This window comes from Penicillium cosmopolitanum, assembly GCF_028827165.1.
Source record: "Penicillium cosmopolitanum strain IBT 29677 chromosome Unknown utg000001l:1.0-706529.0:1.0-706990.0, whole genome shotgun sequence".
Classification (NCBI taxonomy): Eukaryota; Fungi; Ascomycota; class Eurotiomycetes; order Eurotiales; family Aspergillaceae; genus Penicillium; species Penicillium cosmopolitanum.
Genome location: NW_026622671.1, coordinates 625,965 through 651,548, shown reverse-complemented (window position 1 = coordinate 651,548; position 25,584 = coordinate 625,965). Strand labels below are relative to the sequence as shown.

Sequence of the window (25,584 nt, the reverse complement as noted above, 5' to 3'; positions counted from 1 at the left end):
TTTTTGAGCTGCTGAAAACCGATGCGGAGAAACTGAGTCAGTATTAGCTTAGAACTAGCCTTTTTATTAATCTGAGGCGCACAGTTTCTGTGTACGGAACTATTGAAAGAATCCCAATAAAGATTTGGATCCACATCGATGGCTTCTTGCTCCTGAAAAGCCCTGTCAAAACGGCGGGCAAAAAAAGATAAGACGTACATTACCAAGTCCATCTTAGGAAATGGCCAATCACCTTGGACGACCCACAGAAAGAATAACCTGGTAATCAAAGCAAAGAAGAGTAATGTGAAAAGCATTGGCAGTTCGAAAGCAACGACAAAAGCCATAGATGTGCTACGGTGGTAAAAAGTCGCAGATGGCAAAATTTAGGTTATTAAATACGGTGGCGCTACATTTAATGCAGGAAGGTTTGTATCACTTGAAAAAAATGATAATAGACGCGCAGCCAGCGCCGTCATCTTCATGATATCCCTGGCTACTGTAGATATGATTCTGATGTATGCAATTGTTCCAGAGACTCAAGGCTGCCGGAACTCGCGGTCCAGGATGCATTAGAGCCCGCCATGGACATCAGCAAATCGTCGATGCTGGTATCGGAGTTTGAGATGAGCTCCGACATATCTGTGTCAGCGTCGAGCACTGCTGAGGTACTTGGTATTATACTCAGAGAAGACGGAGTTTCTTCTGAATCCTGAGTTCGTGTGTCGTCGTGTATATTGCCATACCTAGACAAATTGGGTGAATCCATCCACTTGCAAAACTCCCGATCATTCAAGGCTTGCACGTCTTGCTGAGGCGCCATTGCATTCTCTTCGGGAGAGTCTCGAAGCCATGGAAAGTTCGGATCGCGGGAGGTTTGAAATGATCCAAACGTCGCAGGGATGCCGCTCAGGTCGAGGTCATTAGCTGGAGCTATGCGACCAATACAGCTGCTGAAGAACTGAAATGCCCGTCGAGCGGCCTCTGAAGTCCTTCCCAGACAATGCAGCCAAGAAAGACCTTTCTTCGTCCTCGTCCAAACCAGGTCTGAAGATTCAACAGAAACTGTCCTTTCACCTGACCTCGTCGGTATTGGACCAATTGAAATATCGAGAAGTAATATTACAGTCGCCTGAGTAAGAACATGTAATAGATCCCACCACTGCAGGACTTCATAACACCAAACCAGGTCTGGCTGATCTGGTAGAAGTGCCATGATAGCCAGGGACGCACGGAGACAGTTGAGAGCAGCTGTATTGGAAAACTGGGAACGAGAAGGCTGTGAGCCGCTTTTCTTTCCAAATGCATGGCTGTTGAGGCAGGGTCGATTAAGCACGATGCGGGCGCTGTAGTAATTCAAGGCGAGGGAAATTTGAAAGGGGGAGCTGATTCTCAGTTGTGGATTACCTTGATTGTCTTGGAAACTGAACGAAGGATGTAAAGTTGATTTCCAGTAATCCACCTTTTTGCTATAAAATTCTATACGGCCTTCGACTCGCGCTCGGCCTGCCCGGGAAACTGTCGATCGCATATACTTCACTAGCGATGGTATGGGCGATCAAAGACAGGTCTACCATATAGAAAAAATAGAGGGATGTGCTGGGAGTTAGCGACTGCAAAAGATCTCTCTGAGAATCCATCTGCTTCTTTCCCAACTCTATGGTCCATCGGTGTGCGTTGGGTGGTGGGTGGATGTCCGGTCCTGCAGATCCCAGACCTGGCCCGAGAAGTGGCGGAGGTGTGGAGCAGAAAGCACTTCCGAGGCAGGAAACTCTCCCGGTCATTACAAAAAGAACATTCTCCAGGCGAAAAATCGACCACCACAGTAGCTTGCGAGCTTCGTCTGATTTCAAATCGTGCTCGCTTGGCTTTTGCTGAAGATTGATCCCTAGCGCGATAGCCGAGCGTACCGCAATGCCAATTATTTTCCATGATCTGAGATAGTGTTAAAAGCCAGAGCAATATAGAAGGGATCCGTCAATTGGAAGGGCACTCTTGAGGAACCCACATCATACCTGTTTATCTGCGATACTACCAGGAAGTAGAACGCGAGCAGGGCTTCGGCCTGTACTTGCTGTAGATCATCATGATCATAGAGAACGCTCTCTGAAAGGCTCAGAGATTTAGCCCTTGCCAAAAAGAGATTCTCATCTGCCTCCTGCTGTAGGTTCTGTTCAGAAAGTCGACCAATAGCGCACCCGATGGCGAAGATCATATTGAAAATGGCCAACCATTTTCTGCCAGGATTTATAAGGCCCCCGGAGTAGCAGCGGTCGTACTGAGCAATAAAGAGGTCTCGTCGAATGAATGGGAAAGAAATGTCAACCTTTGTCAGATAAATTTGGAATAATTGATCCGCTAGCGATTTTGGTGGCAAGATGAAAGCATTGATTACATTCAAATTTGAGATATTTTGATAATCGAGGTTGTAGTTCATTGATGCAATTGAATCGTCAATTGGAAGCTGGTGCCGTGGGATCATATTTGGAGGGGCTTCTCTGTCACTCTGCTTCGTAGCTTCTGAGTCCAGGCGCTGCATCCACGTAACTTCAGAATTCTTCCCCATATGCCCAGTCGCCCTGCTTTTTTCGCTCCGATTAAGGTCCTCCTTCACAACATCAATTGCGTCCAAATAGCCGATCGAGGATGAGGACGAGGCACTAGACGGCCTGTTCTGATGCCCTTCCGAGTTTGCACCACACGGGCTCTGTAGATGCTTTCGTTAGTTTCTTCAAGATTCCAACATCGCCGATTCAAGGAAAATACATACTTTGAGCGCCTTCGCAACTTGGTCAGCGGTAGATACCTCGAGTTCTCCTAAAATATTTCGAAACATCTCCTCGTAGTTCTCAATCTTTCTTTTCATCAATTCTAAGTCTTTTTGCTGTCGAACAGCTTTGGCATCCGAATAAAAACAGTTTTTTAAGCCATGGGCATGACAAAAAGAGCAGGTAGGCCGGTTGCCATCACATTTGATTTTTCGTTGTCGACAAGAGTCGCAAGCCTGGCTGGTTCGTCGCCCACTGCTTTCCCGTCTTTCGCGTCGTAACCGTGGAATAGGAAGCTTATACGGCATCTCCACACGGTAATTCATATTTAAAGTCGTCAATCTCAGATACAGAAGTAGATTTGGTCGAGAACATGAAACCACAGGTACTGCAAAAGACAATGAAAGCATGACTTGCGCCGCTGTATTTGAAGGTGCGGTTACTCTTGCCCCCATTACGTCATGGTACCTAATACAGTACGATTACATCAGCAGATCTATCCACCGAGCCAATGAGGGCCACCATTTATCAGGATCTCTCAGTATGTGTGTCATCATATGCCCGCAGAGTGAGGGGTGACTCTACAGGTTGCGACAATGCGAAGCCTGGGTGTATCAACAGTGCTGTTCACTGATGATAATATACCTCACTAACACTGGGAGCGAATTGATGAGATACGAGTGCAGATCAGGAACAAAGCCGCACCCCGGAAATAATTCCTAAAGCGCCTTTACGAAGAAATAGTTGTTACTCTGAGTACAGTATGGATAAAATGGTTTCATTTACGCTGACCCCTTGCTTTGAGTTGAAACCCTGGATTGAGGTACTGTACAAATGTGATAATTATTCAAGCTATGAAGGTACCAGCGATTTGTACCTGCAGTAGCTCACCATGCTACTGCCTAGTGAAGTGGCTGCCTAACACAGGCAGCCACTTCTACAGGCCGATATACACCACGTGACCTAAGATACAACTCAAAGCGAGGGGTCAGCGTAAATGAAACCCATTTATCCATCCATCCAACTGTATACCTCATGAGTAGTTCCCCCACTATAATACGTATAAAGGGAGGTTCTCTTTGGGGTGGATACAAAGCGGAAGTCATCCTTCTCTAACGTTCTGGATCTAGCAAAATGTGTTCGAGGATGAAACCTATCGAATTGAAGCAAGAAGTTCGGACGTTAACCGCGCCTCGTCAAACGGCCGATGCAGTGCAGCATAAATAATGCTTCTCCTACAAATTTCGAGCCAGTTTAAACTGCCTACATGGATATTGCAAGTCCGAACGAACAACTATTATAATGACTCCGTCGCGATTACAAACTCGGATCATGGAGCATCATCAAACAAATTGCCACAGCGACTGACCTAGTAAAAGCTTGAGAACCAAATTGACCCAAAAAAGACTAGTGTGTTTGCTTACAGATGGGAGCATGTACGTTTGAATGGAGTAATTGGTTAATTCTGTCTGAAACAATCAACAATCGCGCAAACAGGAAAACCATTAAGATGGAAAGGGGCTGCTCTAGAGTTGGAAAGGTGCTCTGAAAGTGCTTTAGTCTCAGGCCCCTTTAATTGTACCCTGGTGTCTGGGATATTAATTGAGAATTCAAATGAGCATATTACATATGATGCTGCCGGGAGCAGTACAATAAAACGGTGTTATTACTTTCTACCTTGTGACCAGTATCATATTTAGTATAGCAAATATACTTAATATCCAATAGATACTTAACCTTATTTTGAATATCTAATGTTCTCCCTCTATTCCACCCAAATACCATGTCTCCAAGAAGGAAAGTATCTTTAATCATACCAAGTGGTAGTCTTTCTTTCATTATTCGGAGCGGTTTCCGAATAACTTTAAACAAAGGACCATCATCAAAAATAAAATACTTCAGCTTCTGAGCCATTCCAATTTGCAACATTTGTGACAGGTACTGTTCCTGGCCGACAAGGATCCACTCTGTGGAACCTCTGCTTAAGGTGATATAGAGCAGTTGGATATTGGGAAATTTCAGTACTGTTTGGATAGCATGCACCTAAGGAGCGATCAGCAAAGTCTGAAAAGGGGTTTATCATAAACAGTTTCTTACTGAAATAGATTCAAATATTCCAAATCGCAATTCCTCCATTTTAGGAAAGTGTTTCGAAAGTTGATTCAGCGATGCATCATCCAACAGGTGATTGACAAGTGCTCCCTTTGGATCGATTGAGAGGACTTTGAGCGTCGCCGAATGTAGTTTCACTAAAGCATCTAGGAGAAGATCTAGACGCTCTGGCACACATGCAGTATTCGGTGATGTGATACTGAAGGCTTCTAAACCACTAAATGATTGTATGAAGCCCTCTAGCCCATTCATGACGAGGTTCGTAGATAATGTTTTTGGTCGAAGCTCAGCGGCAACTGAAGTCTCCCAGAATGATGAAAAGTCGAGAGAATCGACATTCAAACTGGTATTCAAGGACAAAGTTTTCAAATCAACCGGCGAAAGCAGGCTCCAGAGCGCACATGACGGCCGTCCCAAGTCCACAAATCCCCTGAGGTCCAGAGATGTTAGCTTGAATGGTACTTGGCCACACCAAGAGCTAGAGACTTGACTGAAACGTAGCATGTAATCTCCATCAGCCCACATGGTCAATTCTCTCAGGCGAGTGGCAGTTCGAAGAACCGACCCTATGGATCGCAGGACCGACTCATCGTCGATCTGGATGAGGACCAATGCCCTGACATTGATCGGAGGCCAAAACTTTATCGGTGGGTGGAAGTAAGGTGAGGGCGTGCTGTCAGTACCTAGCCGCAGCTGCAAGCTCTGGAGCGTCGACGTGAAAATCAGGATGGTGACGAGATGTTGAGTCGGGGAAACTGCTAGGTCCCAGCTGTTCAATATAGTTAGTAGTATTCACGCTGTAACATAATTATGGATCGTGCGATGGGTACAAAATTATAATGAAGGGTCTTGTACATAAATTCCTTTATATTCGTCATTCGTATAACGCATGAAGCGATGATATTGCTTAACATTCTCGCGGCTGGTGAAAGTAGACTTTGGGAGCCCAGATTCGAGTCGATCTCATGGTAGATATCGTACCAGGACCCTGTGACTAATACCCGCTGAGTATACTGAAGGTTGGTACAGCGTGGATCTCCGAAGGTATCCAGTTTCAGCTGAAGTCGGTCATTTTCCCCAAAGCATCCTGGGCTATGAAACTGGATAGTGTCATATAGATGTGGGATGACTAAATTTTTCCATTCACGGCACGTCCGAGCCAGTACGGTAAGGTCATTAAGGTCCAGCTATTGATATAGTTAGCCCTGCAAAATAACATCCTGAGATCAAAAGTGGAGAGCTGACATAGTCTCTGAGAAGCTCGAAGAATAGAGGGAGATTGTGCAGCATCTCCGCCATTATGGTGGTATTCTGAGGCAGATGCGGTCCGTTATGTAATTAATCGAATAATGCCTACAACTCCCGACCGGCAACAACATCCTTTATATAGGAAAAGGGTTTTTTAATCCCAAATATAGTTGCATTACCGCATCAAAATCTCGTTTCGTGGAACCATGATCAATTGACGAAGAAGTTGGGAAAGCTAGAAATTCAATCTAGACATACAATAAGCTTAAATTTCATAAAGGTACAATGGCTTCTGAGGCATCCCAAAACGCTGAGACCATCGGGTGCAAACAATACGTAGCCTAGGTCAGAAAGTGTTTTAGTATGATTTTGCATTCTCCCGCAAAAGTAAGGGACATTTACAGAGGCTTTAACTGGTTGGGATATGCGGGCAAATGATAGCCTTTTGTATGCTTAGCAGATCAGGGTAGCCTATGTGGATCCATCTAGGATTGGTTGGGGCCAGATCCGAACCTATCAGTCGAGGTTGACGGTACCAGTTAGGTGCGGACCCCGGGTTTAGGCTCCATCACACAACGGATGAAAAAGAGGCCGGTAGGGATGCGAATCAGGTATCCACATCTTGGTGGCACATCGTTACCGATGAGAATTGAAAGAAATGACGTAGTCGGGCTTGGCAGGGTCAATGTAGCTTCTTCAAAGAATCAGCGGCAGGTTAAGCGTTCCTGTTCAGGTATCTCCAGCAGAAGAAAGAAAGCACGTTGCATTAAAACAACCGAGAAAATTCTCAAATCACGGGCTTCGTGAAAGATTTTGCTTCGTATTAGAGGAAATCATTGGATGTTAGATTGTGCCTCAAGAAGATGACATGGACTTTACCTGTCCAGCCGGCTACAACTATCTAATAGCTTCTTAGTTCGGGCTTAAACGAATCAATTCTAATTGATCCTTCCTCGTAAATAGCTGAGGGCTTCGCATTCTCCCAGCCCAATTGGCCGTGGCTTAGCTTCGCTGCTGCTGGCATAGTGCCACTTTCTGAGTTCGGCGTACTCCCAGCTTATTGTGCAGACAGAATAGCCATACCCTTCAAACGTCACCCAGGCAGATGTTTTCTTCAAATAGGGACAAGCTATGAGGTAAACTATAAAAAGGCTAACCGGAAGGACCTTCTATCAGTACTCAAAGCCGTAACATTGCGACTATACCACTAGCAAAGTTGTTTCTTGGTAATCCTTGCTATTTCATTGAATAATTGAGCAATCTTTATTAGTATTGTCCTCATCATATGACCGCAGTTTGCTTTCATTGGACAAATCCGAACATAGCAATTGGGATAGATTCAACGGGCTCCGAACAGGCCATAACATTTGACTCCGGTTCAAACTTCAAGGGGTTTAGGTGTTTAGGTCCATCCTGTTGGAGGAAAAAGGCTTGTGCCAGGCTCTGTAGCATATTGTTATGAGCAACTAGGATGAGAAGGTCGCAATCCCGTTTAGAAGATGTTATCTCGAGCTTTCTTTCGCATTTGCAGTACAATTCGGACAGATGATGTTCCATGTGTGTCATAAAATGTTGGGCTATGGTTCATCCAGCAAATCCCGGAGAAGAGATAAAATTAAGTGGTATTTATTGTTGTAAAATGTATTCCTAACCAGTGAGGATGAACAAAAATTCGGGATAGACAGCCACCACTGATGTTAATAAGATCTGCACTTGCTGTGAGACCGGGAGTTCAAAAGGCAAATGACCTCCTGGGGTATTTTATTTGAAGGTAAACGCGGTTACCATAGATCTTGAATGACAAATTTAAGCAATATGGTAACATTAACTGTGTTTTGAAAGTATTTCAAGCGATTTGTCCTCAAGAAGCTGAGTATTGGTGGAAGTAAAGGCCGAGAGCCTATGGAGTTGTTTGTCCCGAGATATGAAATTCACGGCTCTTTTATCCGACCAATCACATGAACTATGAGATCCCAATGGTCTAAAATACTGACGCCACATTCTATTGGCCCAAATAGCATTTTTCGTTAAGACATGTTGACGGGTATCATACCCAACCACAGAGGATTGCTTGCCTTCATATATGATCTTCGTTACGGCGTCACTAGGAATCCGCAAAAAGGACGATCTATTGTTTGATTGATAAAGGTAGAACATGGCCGAGAGCAGAATAAGCGCTCTGGTAAAATAAACCTCAGCATAATCCCAGAAAACTATAACATTTCAGAGGGAAGTATCTATCGAATAAGCACTTATTTCGAAGCTCACAATAAATACCACCCTATTTACGTCATCATCTGTTATTTCGGCCTTCCCTCCCAAAGTTAAGGATGCGGTGGCCGACAATGATAAGGATGTCTCCCGCGGCTCCAAAGGCTTAAACACGATTGTTACGGACCGTCTAAGCCTTCTAAGATAAATCAACGACCGAATCAGTATACAGTAGACCTTGACACTCATGCCTTCTTTTCGAGCGCCCCACTCACTTAGCGCTAAACCATATATGGACAAAGAAATCCAACCTTTTTTCTTGATGAATTTCTGGTAGATCATTAGAATTACCGTAAACACAGTTTCCAGAACAGAGTAAATTATGTCCTCGTGGCGATACGTAGCCTAGCTTGATTTCAGCTTTACTTCGATCGCACGAGTCTTGTGGACCCCCCCCCCCCACCCAAACCCCCAAGACTACTTTCCTTTTCTGTGGTTTCCTTCCAAAGCTTACGAGATTTCTGCACTGTGAGTACTATATTATAGCATTCTATAGCACAGAGCTACAAAGGCAAGTCTACCCATTCATCTGGCGTTTAACTTATCATCTAATAATCTCTCAAAAGATCATGGAAAAAAATGAACTCCACATCAAGCTGAAGGCAGTACTTGATATGACAGCCTTCTCCCAGCTGTTGGAGATGGATGAGGAAGAAGATCGAAAGAGTAGCTCGACAGCGCTCTATGGTTTCATTGAAAGAGGCAAGGAGAAAGTGGACTATATGGAGATGGCCCTGTAAGCGCTGATGCCCTACGCAGACCTGCCTTGGTCGAAGTGCACAACTTGGCAATTAAAAGAGGTGAACTGGCATTCTGACGAGATATACTAATGGGTAGTTCGAAAAGAGACTTCGTTTCTTTGATCTTCAATAGTGATTCCCTGCAAAAATGTGCAGTGGCGTTGGGCTTCCGCAAATTTCAGGAAAGCTGTGAAAATATTCGACAAGTCGGTGCGACGATGAGTATACATGGCGAGGTCACAGAAGCAATTGAGATGTTCCGTCTTACCCTCATTAAGGAAGAAATCGGCAACCTGAATGACAGTCTTCTATCTGCTCGCACAGCAATCAATTCTTTCTATAAGGATACTAGCTAGAATGCAAGATCGAATGTGTCTGATGTGAGCTTGTGCCGGTTATCGTTCACTTTTATAGCCATTTCCCTTGAACAGAAGACTAACCCTGACCCGAAATATGCCACCATTGTCAAATGTATTTAAAATCCATATTTATCGAGTAAGATATGAGGCATATTTAGAATATCATATTCACAGTGCAGCAGTTTCATGGGTTTCGGAAGTAAAAAGGAAAAGGAAAAGGAGGAAAAAAAAAAGGAAAAGGAGGAAAAAAAAAAAAAAAAAAAAAAGAAAAAGGGGGAAAATCTGGGGTGGGGAGAAGGGGGAGCAGTTGGGTTCCACAAAACTGGGGCGATCTAGGTTCAGCTAAAAACTAGGTAGGCTACGCATGGCCGGATTGCCGAGATGCCGATCTTGGTTCGATCCGAAGCGGGAATCTTGGTGTGGAAGGATCCACGCACGAACATTTCAGCTTTCCATTGAGTGTCGATCACTTCCGGTTTCAACTTTGGTAACTGCTACAATTAAGTCAGGCTATACCTCATTTCATTTAATCTGAAACTTTAAAATGGCGCCGTGATGACTGAGACAGGTGGGGTGCGAGGGTCTAAGGAAACACGTGATCTGAAGGTGTTGTCAGAATGCATTGTGCAGCGTGCTACTCTGGTACCTCCAGCTAATGTCTGATTTGGCTGGACCATCGTTTGCAGGTATGGAACACAGGCTTCCTTCAATACTGGAAGATTTTCCTACCAATCAAGCAAAATCCCCTTGACCCAGCCTGGCATTACGGTTCCGACAGACTACGAATAGGGATCCAAAAGGAATATGATTATTCATGAATATTCATGAATATTTGCGAATATGAATAATATGAATTGAATAATATGAATATGAGTAAGCCCTTTTGTTGAGTATCACGGTGGTCAAAGCATGTAGTGGGGATCATCAAGAGACAGATAAATAGATGAGGAGCCCCACTTCCAACAAGATAGACAACTTAACCAATACAACATACCTATCTCAACAGGTTATGAGCCCGGGTGGCCTAACCTTAGGCTTGCAGAAATTTAAACAGACAATTTATTACCTGCCATTTACAGCTAAGCCTCCCTATCAAGTGATAACTTTATCAATCCAAGGATCTGACCACATTGCATCAGTAACTTGGTGAAAATATCGAGCTCCAGTGTACAAACCATCTGGATGGAATGAAGCGGATGGACTTTATCACCGCGACTTTCACTGTCACACTATCACACTATCACTGTCACACTGTCACTGTCCCACTATCACTATCACACTGTCACACTGTCACACTACCACCTTGTCGCCATTGCAGATATCACATTGGCACAGGATAACACAAAATTGAATCCATAGCTGAGAGATGTCCCCTTCGACAGCGAACTCAGAAATTACCTTCTCAGGGCCACCATCTCGATCTCAGAGAAGGCCAGCTCAACTTCCGAAGAAGAATGCAAAACAGCAAAATAGACACTCTTGGACAGATGAAGAGCTAAATCTTCTTTCGCATTTTCGATGCATTCATCGCTGGCCCTTCAAACAAATCCAGAAGTCATATTTTCCAACACTTTCACCGAATGCACTCTTGGGAGCCTACTGGCGCTTATCCACTGAAGACCGCATACGCCGAGCATCAAGGGTCACTGTCCCAATTACGACCCCTCACAGCACTATACAAGACTCTCGAAGCACCCCCAAAGCTCAATCCACACGTCCCGGCCTTGAGAAAGGACCAAGTCACTATAATACTCCTACTCCTGGCACTTTCTCCCAGACAAGAAACGGCGTTGGGGCCTCGATTTTGACCTCGCCAAATCCTGCGGCTGGAGACGAATCATTAATATCCAGTAACAATAATACGAATCGCTACACGCTTCGGCCTAACAGACCATCAACTTTCTCGCAAAAGGAGCCGCGATATCTAGTTGACTGGCGTCGTTTCCCTCACTTCTCCAAATCGTATAGACGATCCCTGAACCTGCGCCGGTTTCCAGACAGAGACTATACTCCACCGTCTCGAACACCTACGCCAAACTCATCAGACCGTAGCCTTTCCATCGTCTCGAGCCTTCCCAGTGTCGCATCAAGCCTTGAACTCTTTGGCTTAGAGGCGCGTTCTCTCCACTCATCAGATCGTGACTCGGTTGCTTCCACTCTACAGGACGACATATCCAGCCCAGAATTCTTCAGCTCGGAGGAGCATCCGTCTACAACATGACTGACATCGCGAAGTTTGAGCAGTTTGGATTGAATACATTCTACAATGGCATCCCGACACTGGATAATGCCAGCGACTGGTTTAAGTGGAACCAGAAGGTTAATGAGTTCATTCGGATATCTGCCGTTGCCGACGATGGAGCAACGCCACCGATAGAAGAAGAAGACGCACGGCAGTGGACTCGTCGCCAAAAATTCTACTCTGCGATGATCACAGCGAAGCTGACGCACAATGCGGCACAGAGAATCAACGCTTTTGAGATCTCCCAAGTTCAGCCACTCCTCAAAGCAGTAAAGGACAACTTCAAACCAGAAGGCACTGGGACATACGTGAATCTCCAGAGACGGTATATTTCACTTACAAGAGAAAAATGTGGAAGTGCCCAGGCCCTCGGAGCCGAGATAAGGAAGATTCACGCTGAGAAACTCCTGCTTGACCCTGACTGCGTGACTTCCGAGATTGAGCGAACTTTCTTTTTCGTGCATGCATTAGGTCCTGAATATGAGAGCTTTCGTGATCATATTTTTCGGCAAATGGATCTTGTGAATGAAAGGGATCCAGACGGAAACATCACGAAAGCGGCACCCACGTTCGACTATATCGAGAACAAGGCAATTGAGGAAGAGCATAGGAAGGGTCAATTGAGCAAACAACCAACAGAGACCCAAGCGCTTCCTGCCCTGGCCCTTATCCGAGGACCAGGTGACAAGAAGCTGATACCATCATCAGACGGGACCAGGTGTCGAATCGAGATTGATAATGTTCCATATTGCTCGTTCTGCCGAAAACCTTACCACGTGGACTCCGAATGCTTCAGTAAGAATCCCGGAATGAGGGATCAGAGAACAGATGGAAAGAGACACAAATCAAAGCAAGGGACTCCACATACGGGCGCACGCAGGCCGCCGAAAAGGCAGCCCTCTACTGACGACGAAGACGATGGCACAGGCAGGCCGAAAGACCCCAAGAAGCCCACCTTCATGTCGGCCAAGGTCTCTGCACAAGATGTCAATGATACATTTGGAAAAGATGTCGAAGGCAACTTTGCTCTTTTCGACTATGTTCCCGCTCTGATGGCTACTAGAGCCCCCCTCGATCCGTGACGCTTGGATAGTTGACAGTGGATGTGCCCAGCACGTCTGTAATAACGCCTCAAGATTTGTAGAGATGAGCAAGTACCATGGGCCACCACTGCGAAGCATTGATACGTCGACGATTCCCTCCGGAGTTGGGACAGTAAATGTCCTATGCAATGTACGAGGCAGAAGGAAGTGGTTGGTGCTCGACAACGTCCTCTATGTCCCAACTGCACACGCAAACCTTGTCTCCGTACTCCAACTTCTCCAACGGGGAGCAAAGATCGAATTTTCAAGCCAAGGTGCCATTATTCGCAATAAGTCGACCGGAAAGAACCTTTACACCGCAAGCCAATATCATGGAGTCTACGCACTTAATTTGTGGACCAATATCAGCTTTGTCTCCTACCATGTTAGCCCGCAAATGATTCTATGGCATAGTCGGTTGGCTCATATGAGTGATGCAAATCTACAACGACTCAAAAGACAGGCCTACGGCATTCGGGATATGGAGCCACGTCAACCATGTAACCCATGCCTCCAGGGACGAATGATTGAAAAGCCCCACAGCCGGTCGCGAAAGGGCAGAAGAGGAGAATACGCAATGGAACTCCTCCACATTGACGTTGCAGGGCCATTTGAAGAGGGCCTCGATGGAAGTCGTTACTGGCTCACCATCGTTGACGATTTCACGGGATGGATAGAGATTATTCCGATACCCCGACGACAAGAATTTGTTATAGAATCACTACGTTTCTTTCTCGACCATAATGAACGTCCTGACCGAAAATGTAGAAGAATACGCCTTGACCGAATACCTGAGCAAGTGGGAGAAGAGATGAAATTCATGCTTTTCTCACGGGCAATCCAAGCTGAGGTTACAGGAGTTGACCAACACCAGCAGAATGGGGTTGCCGAAAGAGCCCATAAGACAATTTATGATAGGGCTGGGCCTACGCTAGCACATGCAAGGCTACCTTCTAAATTCTGGCCAGAGGTTGCTCGAACCGCAGCCTTCCTCTCTAATCGGTCGCCGTCATCAAAACTCAATATGACTCCGTACCAAGCATGGTACGGCGACAAGCCCGATCTATCCCGACTCAGAGTGATTGGGTCCAAAGGCGAATATATGATTCCGCCAAAACAGAGGAAGAAGCTCACGGAACCACGAACAAGACCGTGCATTCTGCTAGGCTATGAGGGAAATACCAACTACCGTATCCTACTGGAAGACGGAAGAATCGTTGGGACCCCAAATGCTGAATTTCACGAAGTCCTTACAGCTCCCTCCACACGGACTATAGAAGATGTGGGAGCCAGACGAGACGGCTTACCTGAGGTAACGGCTGCTGCCGCAGGGGAGTGGGACGGTGGGACTAATAAATCAACCGTCGGTAGGCATACGGCAATCATCCGTACCCGCCTCTGGACGCCAATTGTCGATGGCACCACCAGAGCGAGCGCCACCTAAGTCGAGAAACGATATCTCGCACACACTGCCTCGATCGAGTAACGATAACTCGCGAGTGCTAACTCAGTCGAGTGACGAGAACTCGCTGATATCTGCGTCGTCTGAAACGAGTGACGAGAACTCGCAGCCACCTGTTGCTGAACAGGGAGACCGGACCTTGTCGCCCACGCAGCGTGATGATGTATTCGGACCATTCTCAGATACTTTACAAGAGAATGCCCAAACAAGTGACTCACCAACTGACAGCGACCAGCAACAAGACGACGCTCAACAAGGACAAGTTTTGGGGGGATGGCAACGATATCCAGAACCCCAACGTGACCGTCCAATTCATGCAGTGCGACAGGAAACACTAGCACATCACCCTGAACTCAGGATTCGTGACTCTCAGGGCACACAAGAAACCTCTAATGATAGCGAAGGAGAGCTTGCGTTAATGAACATATCTAATGGGAACATCATCCCAACGTTCTTAACATTGGCCTCCGAGGAAACAGAACCCTTTGAGCCAAAGACTCTGCAGCAAGCGAAGAACGACGCCAGCTGGCTTGAATGGGAAAGCGCAATGCTTGAAGAAGTAAACTCGCTCAACCAAAACAAAACGTGGGAGCTCGTTGATCCTCCCAAGGATCGCAGAATCCTCAGCGGAAAATGGGTCTTCAAAGTCAAGCGAGGACCACATGGCGAAGTAATCCGTCACAAAAGCAGATGGGTAGTAAGAGGCTTCACACAAGAAGAAGGAATTGACTATGATGAAACCTTCGCCTCAGTTGTCAAACCAATGAGCTACAAGGCCCTTTTCGCAATCGGAGCGGCCCTAGACCTGGAGATCGAGCAAATGGATGTCAAAACGGCATTTCTGTATGGAAATATAGACCACGAGATCTATGTCGAGCAGCCTCACCATATGGCTGATGGCACGTCAAAGGTCTGTAAACTTCGCAAGGCTCTCTATGGCTTGAAGCAAGCCCCTCGTATCTGGTACCAGACCCTTACAAACTTTTTACGCAACCTCGGCTTCGAGCCAATCACAGCAGATCTTGGAATCTTCGTGCGGAGCAATATGTACATCGCGGTGTACGTCGATGACCTCCTCATTGTGGGACCAAGCATTGCAGAGATAAAGAGGATCAAGCGGAGCCTGAGAAATCGCTTTCAAATGACAGACCTGGGGCCGTGCAGCTACTACCTTGGGATGTCCATCCAGCGAGACCGTCAGAACAGGATACTGTACCTCAGTCAAGAAGCATATATTGACAAGGTCGCTCATCAGTTTGGAGTCAGCGATGGCGCCCCCGTCAGTACACCAATAGAGACTTCACCCCTCCCAGAGTGTAGTCCAGACTACCGATGCCCTCCAGATCAAAGAATCTCCTACCAACGCATTGTCGGGTCTTTGATGTACATTATGCTTGGAACCAGAGGAGACATTGCGTATGCAGTGTCTGTGGCGAGTAGATTCCTGGCAAATCCTGGGCCGCAGCATATGAAGCTCGCCCGACGCGTCCTGCGGTACCTCAAAGGAACAAGAGGCCTCAGGCTCACGTACAAAGGTCAGCCCCAGATGCTGAAAGGCTTTACAGACGCAGACTGGGGTGGATGTCGTGACACCAGACGATCAACAGCTGGATATCTCTTCAATGTCGGGAGTGGTGCAATCAGTTGGCAGTCGAAACGCCAAAGCGTCGTTGCCCTCTCAACCTGTGAAGCTGAGTTCCTGGGCCAGACACAAGCAAGCAAAGAAGCAATCTGGCTAAGAAGACTTCTAAATGAGTTAAACATGAGCCAAGGAAAAACCGCAACAATCATTTGTGGTGACAACCAAGGAGCCATCGCCCTTTTCGTCGAACCCACAATACCATTCCCGCACGAAGCATATGGAAATCCAACGCAAGTGGCAAGGAGAAGTTCAAGACCTTGGAACAGTGGAGCTGCAATACATCCAAACTACAGAACAAATTGCAGATGGGCTCACCAAGCCTCTTGCACGAGGACGATTTGAGTGGTTTCGGAGAGGGCTTGGCATTGAGTGACGCCTCTCTCGGCCCACGGGTTTCGAGCAGAGACTAATCGCAGGGGTACCCTTTCCTTCTTTTCCCTTTGAAGGTTTTTTGAAGGTTTTTTGAAGGTTTTAACGGGACCTTGCACCACCGTGTTGGATGGTCACTGGCATCCTTGATAGCGGTTGCCATCGAGTGGGAGTGTTGAGTATCACGGTGGTCAAAGCATGTAGTGGGGATCATCAAGAGACAGATAAATAGATGAGGAGCCCCACTTCCAACAAGATAGACAACTTAACCAATACAACATACTATATGCGTCAAAAGTCTGGCACCACTCACTAGCGCGCTTTTTCGTGTTACCCCCCCCCTCAACGCGTTTTTTTTCCTTCACCACCTCCCTATGGCTTTATATACGCAACAATCAGTTGCTAAACGTGGCAAAAACGCTGAATTACCACCTGCTACGCGCGCAGCTATATTATATGCCTTAGAAGCTGGTATATCGGTTACACAGATTGCGCTTGATTTCGGCTGCCAACGCTCTACAATTTACCGCACACGAATCTGCTTTCAACAACAGCAAACGCTATTATCACAAAAAAGGACTGGTAGGCCTCGATTATATAGTGACTCAGCTATCCGATATATCTATCGACAAGCCCGTCGGCGTCCGTGGTGGACCTATAGACAGCTTCGTGCTAATTGTCCTGGGTTCCCATCCCGGAGTACTTTATATCGAGTTTTGAAAAGAACAGCACTTCGAAGATATAAATCTCGCAAGAAGATACCAATTAAACCTGAAACTGCACGTATTCGAAAAAAATATGTGTTAAATTGGCAGCGTTGTGGTATGAATGAGCAACTTCAAAATGTTATCTTTTCAGATGAATGTTCTGTACAACGAAGATCCTATTCAGGCGATCGCTGGGTTTGGAGGTTATACTCAGAAGCCTATAGACGAGATCTTGTGAATTTAGTTCCTCATGTAAAGGATATTTCACAAATGGTTTGGGCCGGAATATGGCTTGGTGGCCGTACAAAGTTGGTTATCATGAATCGAGACTATTCTAAAAGTGAGCGAGGTAGTTTTACTACCAACTCATATTTAGAAGCACTAGAAGAAGGTCTTATTCAACATTATAGTCCTGAAACTATCTTCCAGCAAGATAACGCACGAATTCATAAATCAGCAAATGCACAAGAGTGGTTTGAAACTCATGGTATACACGTGATGGATTGGCCCGCGCACTCGCCTGATTTGAACCCAATTGAACCGGTATGGAGGCTACTAAAACTTAAGCTTTTCGAGTTATATCCAGAGCTTGGTGATATGGGAAGATCTCAGGAAGATTGGAAGCAGTTTAAACGTGCAATTGCGCATGCATGGGATGTTTTAGATCAGAGTGTTATAGATGGGCTTATTCGCTCAGTGCCAAAGCGGATTGAGGCTGTACGTATTGCTAAGGGCTACTACACTAGATATTAAAATGGATTTATATATATGGTATATTAACCTATATTTTGTCAAAACTTTAAGCAATTTGAACAACATTCGTTGTGGTTATATATAATTGCAAATGTTGGTTGAAATACATGGGGGATTACCTAATTACCGAGTGGTGCCAGACTTTTGGCACAGACTGTACCTATCTCAACACCTTTATTCATATTCGCAATATTCATGAATATATGAATAATTCATATTTATTCATATAATAAAATACCATACATAACCATTCATTTCATTACATCCCAATACATTAACCAAGCTCCTATACTCTGGTCCATAAAAAATGCATACGAAACCTTACTTCTAAACCACTTAATTTACATGCATGCGCCACTGAAAATCTATGCCTGAGACTTTCCTCTCAATAGCATCAGCCATCGCATAGTCTCCGCGTTCAGACGGTGCCTTCGGAGGCCCAAAACATCTCGAGCATTGCTGAACTCGCGTTCAATCCCGACCTCTGCTGAAGGGATGGGTAGATAATCGCGAGCGGCTTTTGCCATCAGTGGGAAATTAAACGCGTTAGCCTTCCACCACTTTAGGACCCATTCTGCGTCTGCATCGCCGATCATATGATGGGACCAGTTGACCGGCGGGGAATCCAAATATTTATCAATATCCGACAAAGAGACCTCTTTGGATGGCTGGACTTTGCGCAGAGTCTTCCACATTGTTTCTGACATCCCAGGTGGACGTAGATGGTCAACTTCACGCGACACGAATGGCTCTGGAGGGTATTCTTTTTTTTTAGAAATTCCCGCACTTGAGAGACAATAAGCCCCGAATCTTGCTCGCTCATTTGAGACACAATCAAAGACGACTTGATGCGCGGATCTAGCACGGAAGCCACATAGTAAAGAAGGTTGTCGTCCATTTTTCTAGCGAACTTGTTCATCTTCCGAATCCCTCTTTCCACCGCATTGCGAATTTCAATGTTCACATCTTCAAAATCTCCCTCCGCATTTCGAACGTCATTTAACAAGTCATCCAAGCTCCAGTAAATCGGTAGGCTTTCCACAATTGTTGGGCATGCCTTTGAAACGGAGTTTGTGTGGTCCCAGAACGGCTTCAGAATCTTGGCTACTTGCTGAAGTGTCGACCATTCGTCATCGATAAGCTGGAGGGCCTGAACTTCTGGATGTATCCGCACGAACTGTCCCAGCTCAGTTTGTAGCCGAAGGGCATCTTGAATCATGATATACGTCGAGTTCCATCGGGTATCAACGTCATAACTGACTTTTTTGTTCGGTGATACTTCTTTCCAATCTTGGCAGCGCTGTGGGCTACGGGCGATCCATAGCGTCAGCAATCGGATTTTCATGATTGCTCCTTTCGTGCTGTGAAGGGAGTTGAATGCTGGGCTAGTATGAATCGCCATGTCATCCAGTATCGCCTTCGCTTCTCGAGCTGAACCAGCCTTTAAAGAAGCTAATACATCTTTGCAAATCAGATTGAGGACATGGGCAAGGCAAGGAATCCACGGAACCGCATCAGAGGCCTGATGCGAAAGCGGTCATCGTCATTATCATACTTCTTGAGGATCTGGTCATGCAGGCTATCGCAGAGTGTCCCGTTATTGCCTGCATTGTCCCCCGTGATGGTCAGGAGCTTAGGCGCGATGTCTAGCTCGTCGAGCATCTTCAGTACAACTTCCGCTAGGTTCTCTCCAGAATGAGGTCCATTAATTTCGGTGAACTCAAGAAGCTCTTCTCGCTTTTCGAAATCAGGGGATATCCAATGACCAATAATACCCATTATCGCAATCTGATTTTCTGACGTCCACACGTCAAGAGATAATGCGAGTGTCCGGCTACTCCTGGCAAGTTCATTTTTCACGTAAGCCCTACCCGAGTGGAATTCCTCCTTAATTCGGTTAAAGAGAGTATCAGCGGTTTTGATGGGCAAAGTAGTCCCCGTTGCTTCGATAAGTGCCCTGAAAGCCGGCTGCTCCACCACTGTGAAAGGCTGTCTTGTTTGAATGACCCATTGGACTAGCATTTCTTCAACGCTAGCCTTCTTTCTCGGTGACTCCAAGAACCGGTCGAGGCTTCCTTCGACCGCGGGTAAGAAGATGGAGTCCGGCCCAGACTTGATACGATGCTTGGTCTCGAGATGCACCAATAAATTCGAAGTGGAACCGTAGCGTGCTGAATCTCTGGAGGACCAGCTGCAATGCTTGCAAATAAGCAGTCGGTCTTTTTTCGGTGGGCCACCCTGCCGACACCAAGTGTTATCCAGATCTGTGGTCCAAAAGTGCTCAATGGTCCAACTAGAATACGACTTGGGTTTTCGTCTTTTATACGGGTGCGGACTACTCGTATTGCTCCTGCTCTCCGAAAACGCAGGATCAAGCGGGGAGGGCGAGGAGCTAAGCAAAGAGTAAGATCGCTTCGAGTGAGGTGTGTCTTCTGGGTCCCTAGATGGGGAGAGCTCAGGAGAGTAAGGGTGTCTTTCACAGGTAGATTCCTCAGATTGCTCTGAAGGCGAAGAAACCAAGCCATTGTGTAGAGCATTATAGTCCCGACGTGGAAGACCGCGCGTCCTCCGCATGGACGGATTGGGTGAAGATGCCATGCTACTATTTCCTGGTATCAGTATATCAAAGTGGTATCGACGGTGATGCATAACATACCTTGAGCTATCTGGGCTGGGGTTAGAAACTGACAGGGGGCTTGAGGATAGGATGATTGTTGACAAGCCCATCATGTTCGCGCTTTATATGCCCTTCTTGACGTGGAAAGTTGATAGGTCTCCTTTATGTTTTCTGCAACGCGATATCGATGATTTTGAACGTAAACAAAATGCAGCCAGGGTCATCTGAGGCTCTGGATCGTGAGGCAAACGCGTTTTCACGTGCCATTTCTCAGGACTACTTTATGGACGGAGTTTGAAATGGATTGAACTTGAACCGGGAGAATGAGCAGATCTATTCAATTCATTGCCCAAGTTGGTTCGCAATTGCACTGTTAGATATATATAATCTTCACGGATCTTTGTGGTCGTGTCAAGTTTCTATGAATAGACACTTATGAATGAGTATCATATCTCAAAAAGATCAACTATGGCACATCATACCGGTCAAATCCTATATGAGCGGGTTGTACCTTCCAACATATATTCGCAACGGAGATTCACAGTCCAGCGTTGCTGATGAAGTGATGGCATTGTGAAATCGACATCTAAGCGCATTTCGGTAATACGATAACCGCTGTACCGGACAAAGTATTAGTGCGGAGAAATTTCACGATATGAATAATATGAATGCGAATATGAATACGGCGTTTATTCGCGCGAATAAAAAATTCATATATTCATATTCGCGGAGTGCGAATATGAATATGTCGTATATTCGCATTCCTTTATTCCTTTCGGAACCCTAACTACGATAATTATGGGTATTTGCAAGTCCCCTGGAGGATATTCTTCTGATGGTGAAGGCCGCGGTTTGGCAGGACCGTGCGGTTTTCTTGGATCGTCGCGACCATTATCTTTTCTGGATACGATAAGTTAATCGATCTTCGTTTCTTATACCTAGCTTATCGCACACTCTGGCTCGGTGATTTGGATGTAATAGCTATTCTGTTAACGCGTCATACTAAGTACCATTTGCATTCATGCATCCACATTCAGTATTTCGCGTCAATCTATGGGTATCCGCAAGGAACCGATGGGCAAGCCCCAAACCTAGATTCATCCGGCCGTTTGGCGTAGTTTAGATAAAATAGGAAGAAGCTTGATTTCAATAAAATGCATATCCGAAATTGTCAGGTGCTTGAGTAATAGCTACGCACGCATTTTCCCTTCCAGAGGAAAGGGTGAATGTTCGAAATTCGTGATGATGCTTTGAACAAAAAATCCTGGATCAAGCATAGATACAAGTATGACCGGTTGGATGGGCTGTACTGGTATAGCGTTTTCCTTGAACGCATCTGGCGGTATTTCGCTTCGTGGCCGTATAATTGGTCTAAATCGAAGATGTACGGAATCCTTTATGCGATAATACTCTGAGACGATACCATGTACATGCTCATGAAGTCATGATACATTTCCCTTCACCAATTCGACCCAACGGAGAAACAAGGGATATTCCGCCACAAGTTCTTCCATAGACTTGTGTAGCAGCTCTACAATCTGGGATAGAGACCCGAGGGCTTTCCCTTTCGCGGGCAAGGTATACATCAGACTCTGTAGCATGGCTGAATGACCAACTAAGATAGGAAGGTCGCAGTCCCGTTTGGAAGAAATCATCTCGAGCTTTTTCTCGCATTTGTTGTACAATTCCGCTTGACCAGTGTTCATATAATTGGTTAGATTAGTCCAGGTTTTGAATATATGGATTCTTAGACTTATACCAGCAAATGATTTTGCGCCTCTTTTCGGGGGATCCAATAAGCTTGCAATTAGGTGGTAAGTAGAAAACTTGCCCAAGAATCAGCAGGCAAGTATACCCTTCAAAGATAATATTTAAAGCTCAGTTAAAAGGGGTGCCTGGGACCTCCGAAAGCTGGCGCCGGTCATATGGTCACATACAATAATAATAACCAATATGTACTGATGGCCATGCGACTGGGCTGAAAAATTCTAAATCCTTCGAGAATGTGATCGTGGTTTAACCGGGGGGTTTGACCTAGACCTTAGCGAAAACCGCACCAAGAAGGTTACATATCAGTAATATATGCAGTATCAAACGCCTGCTCATAGATTCTATGCGGTATTACTTTGGTTATTCAGTAATCTATTTGCCTGGAGTTCTCACTGGTCGTTGGTAAGCTCACAGGGTACCCAAAAAGTAATAAGGCGAGGCCTTGATCGAACCCAGCTCACATCAGGTGACGTATATTCTTGCTCTGGTGGACAAAGATACGAACGATTCCGTTTGCAGAAGACCGAAAATAACCGGAACTTGGGACCGAGAACCAATATAAATTAGTCCCAGCTACTGAATGCGCGGCTTGTTTACCCAGCCAATCACATGACTTCTAATGACTTCTAATGACCCAAACTCTCTGCAAAACTTCTGCCACATTCTCTCAGCCAGCCAATAGCATTTCCGCTAGTTATCAGGAATCTTCAACCACCTACTGTAGAGGGCTCATGTGGACTTCTCATATATTCATCCTGGTCGTAATCTACTGGAATTCATTTCCGACCAATGAAATTTAATGGTTAGTACCTAGCACACAGAGACCAAGCGTCGTCCGTCATGATCCCATCCACAGATTCATTATCTTTCAGGAAGTCCCAGAGACTCATAAAATAAAAATCATACATTGACCCCGCCCTAGAATAATGCATGATGCAGTAATCAAGGCAGACAATAAAATCTCTTCTACAACAGCTACTGTGCTGGAAAATCTTGAGCATTTCTATTTCCATCAATATTCTCTCCATAAATGCCCTTGGGGCATGAGATATGCTTGGCCTGCGACAGGAAAATATCGCAAGGACCTTTCTGCTCTGATATATGCCGTTATTTCTTGATGCACCCATCACTGTCTACGTCAGCGCCCGACACTGCCAATGGGTTCAGCATCTCTTGGGATCAAGTCTCATCCAATAGTTTCATGAATTCGATATTTCTAAAAGAATCCTCGTCAAATACAATGAAATGGTGCAAAATAGGTCGAGAGATCTCACCGTCCAATGATATCTCAGGAGAACAGCGAATTATCTTGAAGGCTTATGAGCATTCTTTTGATCAAGTTCGACTAATGAAAAGACAAATGCTTCTTTGATTTCTCTGGACTATTTAATTCCTGGTTGGGAGTGGTAAGCGAGGGAATTCCAGAAGGTCCTTGTCGATCGAGCATCTAAAATCGTAGCCGTCCAGGGTGGGGCTAATTTGGGAAGAGGTGGATCCGGCGGCTTGGTGGAGGATTTGGCTGGCTTACGGGAATCCACGGTTTGGTAATCAACAATCTAGTGAGCGTTAAGGTTCTTGTTGTGATATCAGGCAGGTGCAGATCAGGAACCAAGCCGAACCATCGGAATTAATCCCGAGATATCTATACGAAGAACCAAGTTGATTGGAAATCAACTTGTTCTTCTCGTTGTATATATATAGCCTAATGTTTCCCTCCGAACAATAAGATAATTCATACCTCTGTAACTACAACATACATAGCTGACCTTATCCCAGTGTAATCGAGGAACTTTGGAAGTAGAGGACACTGGTTCACCTGCCATTCTATCGGGCCCTACACTGTCAACGATGAACGCACTGGTGGATCCAGTTGGGCCGCCCTTGGTCAGTAATGACAACCTTCTCCAGGCTCTATGGCGATCATGTCCTTTCAAGTGGTGGGAGCCGGCACATCTCGCAGGTTGGGTTGGAAGATAGGTAGTTGATTACGGGCTTCAGCACTCCCAGACGCTTTCATCGGAACACCCCTAGTGTGGTCGCCTATCCTCTTGCTTGAGACGAAAGCCACGGTTACGAACCATATTGGCTACATCAGTTGGTTTTAAATAGATCCCGACCAATCGGCGTCTTAGGGAAGCGGGAGTCCTTGCGCTCTGCATTGGTCGTTCTTCCTCGGGACAAGAATATTATTCGTTCCTGACATATGAGCCAGGGACAGTGTAATCTGTAATCCTGATTTCCCGAGAACAAGGATCATGTTTGGTCTTTATCGCACTGGGCGGTAGCCCAAGTTGATAAACTTGGTGATTATGTGCGTGATTATGTTTCGTCATTTTCACATTAGGCTTGGCTTGGAATAGCTCTTGTGAGGAACCGTAGTTCCCTTCGGCCTTTCCAAAGATTGCACAAATTTGATTTCGGATCGTAGGATATCCGTACGTGTTAGTGCTGAGGGAACTGATTGAGGGTGCCGAGGAAACTGATTGAGGCCATTGATTGAACAACTATTTTGGATATCGCTGCTGGGAGCGTCTCATAGCCTCGGGAGCTTATCTTGGCACTTTACGTCATGGGTGGTGGGGGGGCTCTTTACGGTAGTAAGGTTCGAGTTGGTCAACTTTTCCACGGCACGTTCAAGTGCCCAAGGAACTGACCGTAGGGCACACGGTTCAAGCTACATTGCCATCAAATTAATTTTCTTCGTAGGGAATTCGTGCTTTGCAGTGAGAGGGTAAAATTAGGAGCCGAAAACACCTTCCTGGTACACTAAAATGTCAGCCACCAACAACCGACCAAACCACTGTATGTACTGCTGCAAACGGAAGTGTTCTGGGGGCTCGTACCAGTGTATGATCGCCAGAAGAGGCTCCTCCATCAAGCTTTATTCGGAATATGATTATAAAACTCACTAATAGCTCTTTGCCGCTTCAACTTATCGAATGATCGGGACTCACGAAATGACTTTGATCGCGACGCCTGCGGAAGAGCAAATGACGGATTGTCTTTGGCCGACTCATCCCTCCGGGACTAAAGATCCTCTCTACCCAGAACCTTGTTCCTGGGGCTGCCAGGATTTCACATTCTCGGGGAATGGGATTTACACCGATAATGCTGCATTAAGAAATCCTTCGCAAGGGACCTGGATTAAACCTTCAACTTTCTTCGTTGACGGGTACAGTTTTCTTGATCCTAACTGCGTATGTACTGACTACCCCAATCACGCAACTGAACATTGAATACTTCCGCTAAGAACTTTTGCTATAATCAGCTTCCACACGAATCTCAAGGGCACTTTTACCCAGTTGGCATGCCCAGTTCCGAAGTCATCAACAGCTGCCACAAATGTATAGATGAGGATAATTATGAAGGGACCACACCTTCGATTACACCAGACAACATAACACAACCGAATTACCAACCATTCCTGTCTGACCCCCTTAGCGGAACTGGAAAGACCACTTTG

The 25,584-nt window shown here is 45.8% G+C and overlaps 2 protein-coding genes across 2 annotated transcripts; both read right to left on the bottom strand.

Annotated features, from left to right (window-relative positions):
• Positions 1-18,099: 18,099 nt before the first annotated feature.
• On the bottom strand, positions 18,100-19,136 carry N7509_000141 (uncharacterized protein; the record flags this gene model as incomplete). Its single annotated transcript, XM_056624788.1, has 2 exons — positions 18,100-18,483; positions 18,522-19,136. The coding sequence occupies 2 exons, from the start codon at positions 19,134-19,136 to the stop codon at positions 18,100-18,102; spliced, it is 999 nt and encodes a 332-aa protein (XP_056494889.1).
• A 68-nt stretch (positions 19,137-19,204) lies between these two features.
• Positions 19,205-20,308, bottom strand: N7509_000140 (uncharacterized protein; the record flags this gene model as incomplete). Its single annotated transcript, XM_056624787.1, has 1 exon — positions 19,205-20,308. The coding sequence occupies one exon, from the start codon at positions 20,306-20,308 to the stop codon at positions 19,205-19,207; it is 1,104 nt and encodes a 367-aa protein (XP_056494888.1).
• Between the last annotated feature and the right edge of the window lie 5,276 nt (positions 20,309-25,584).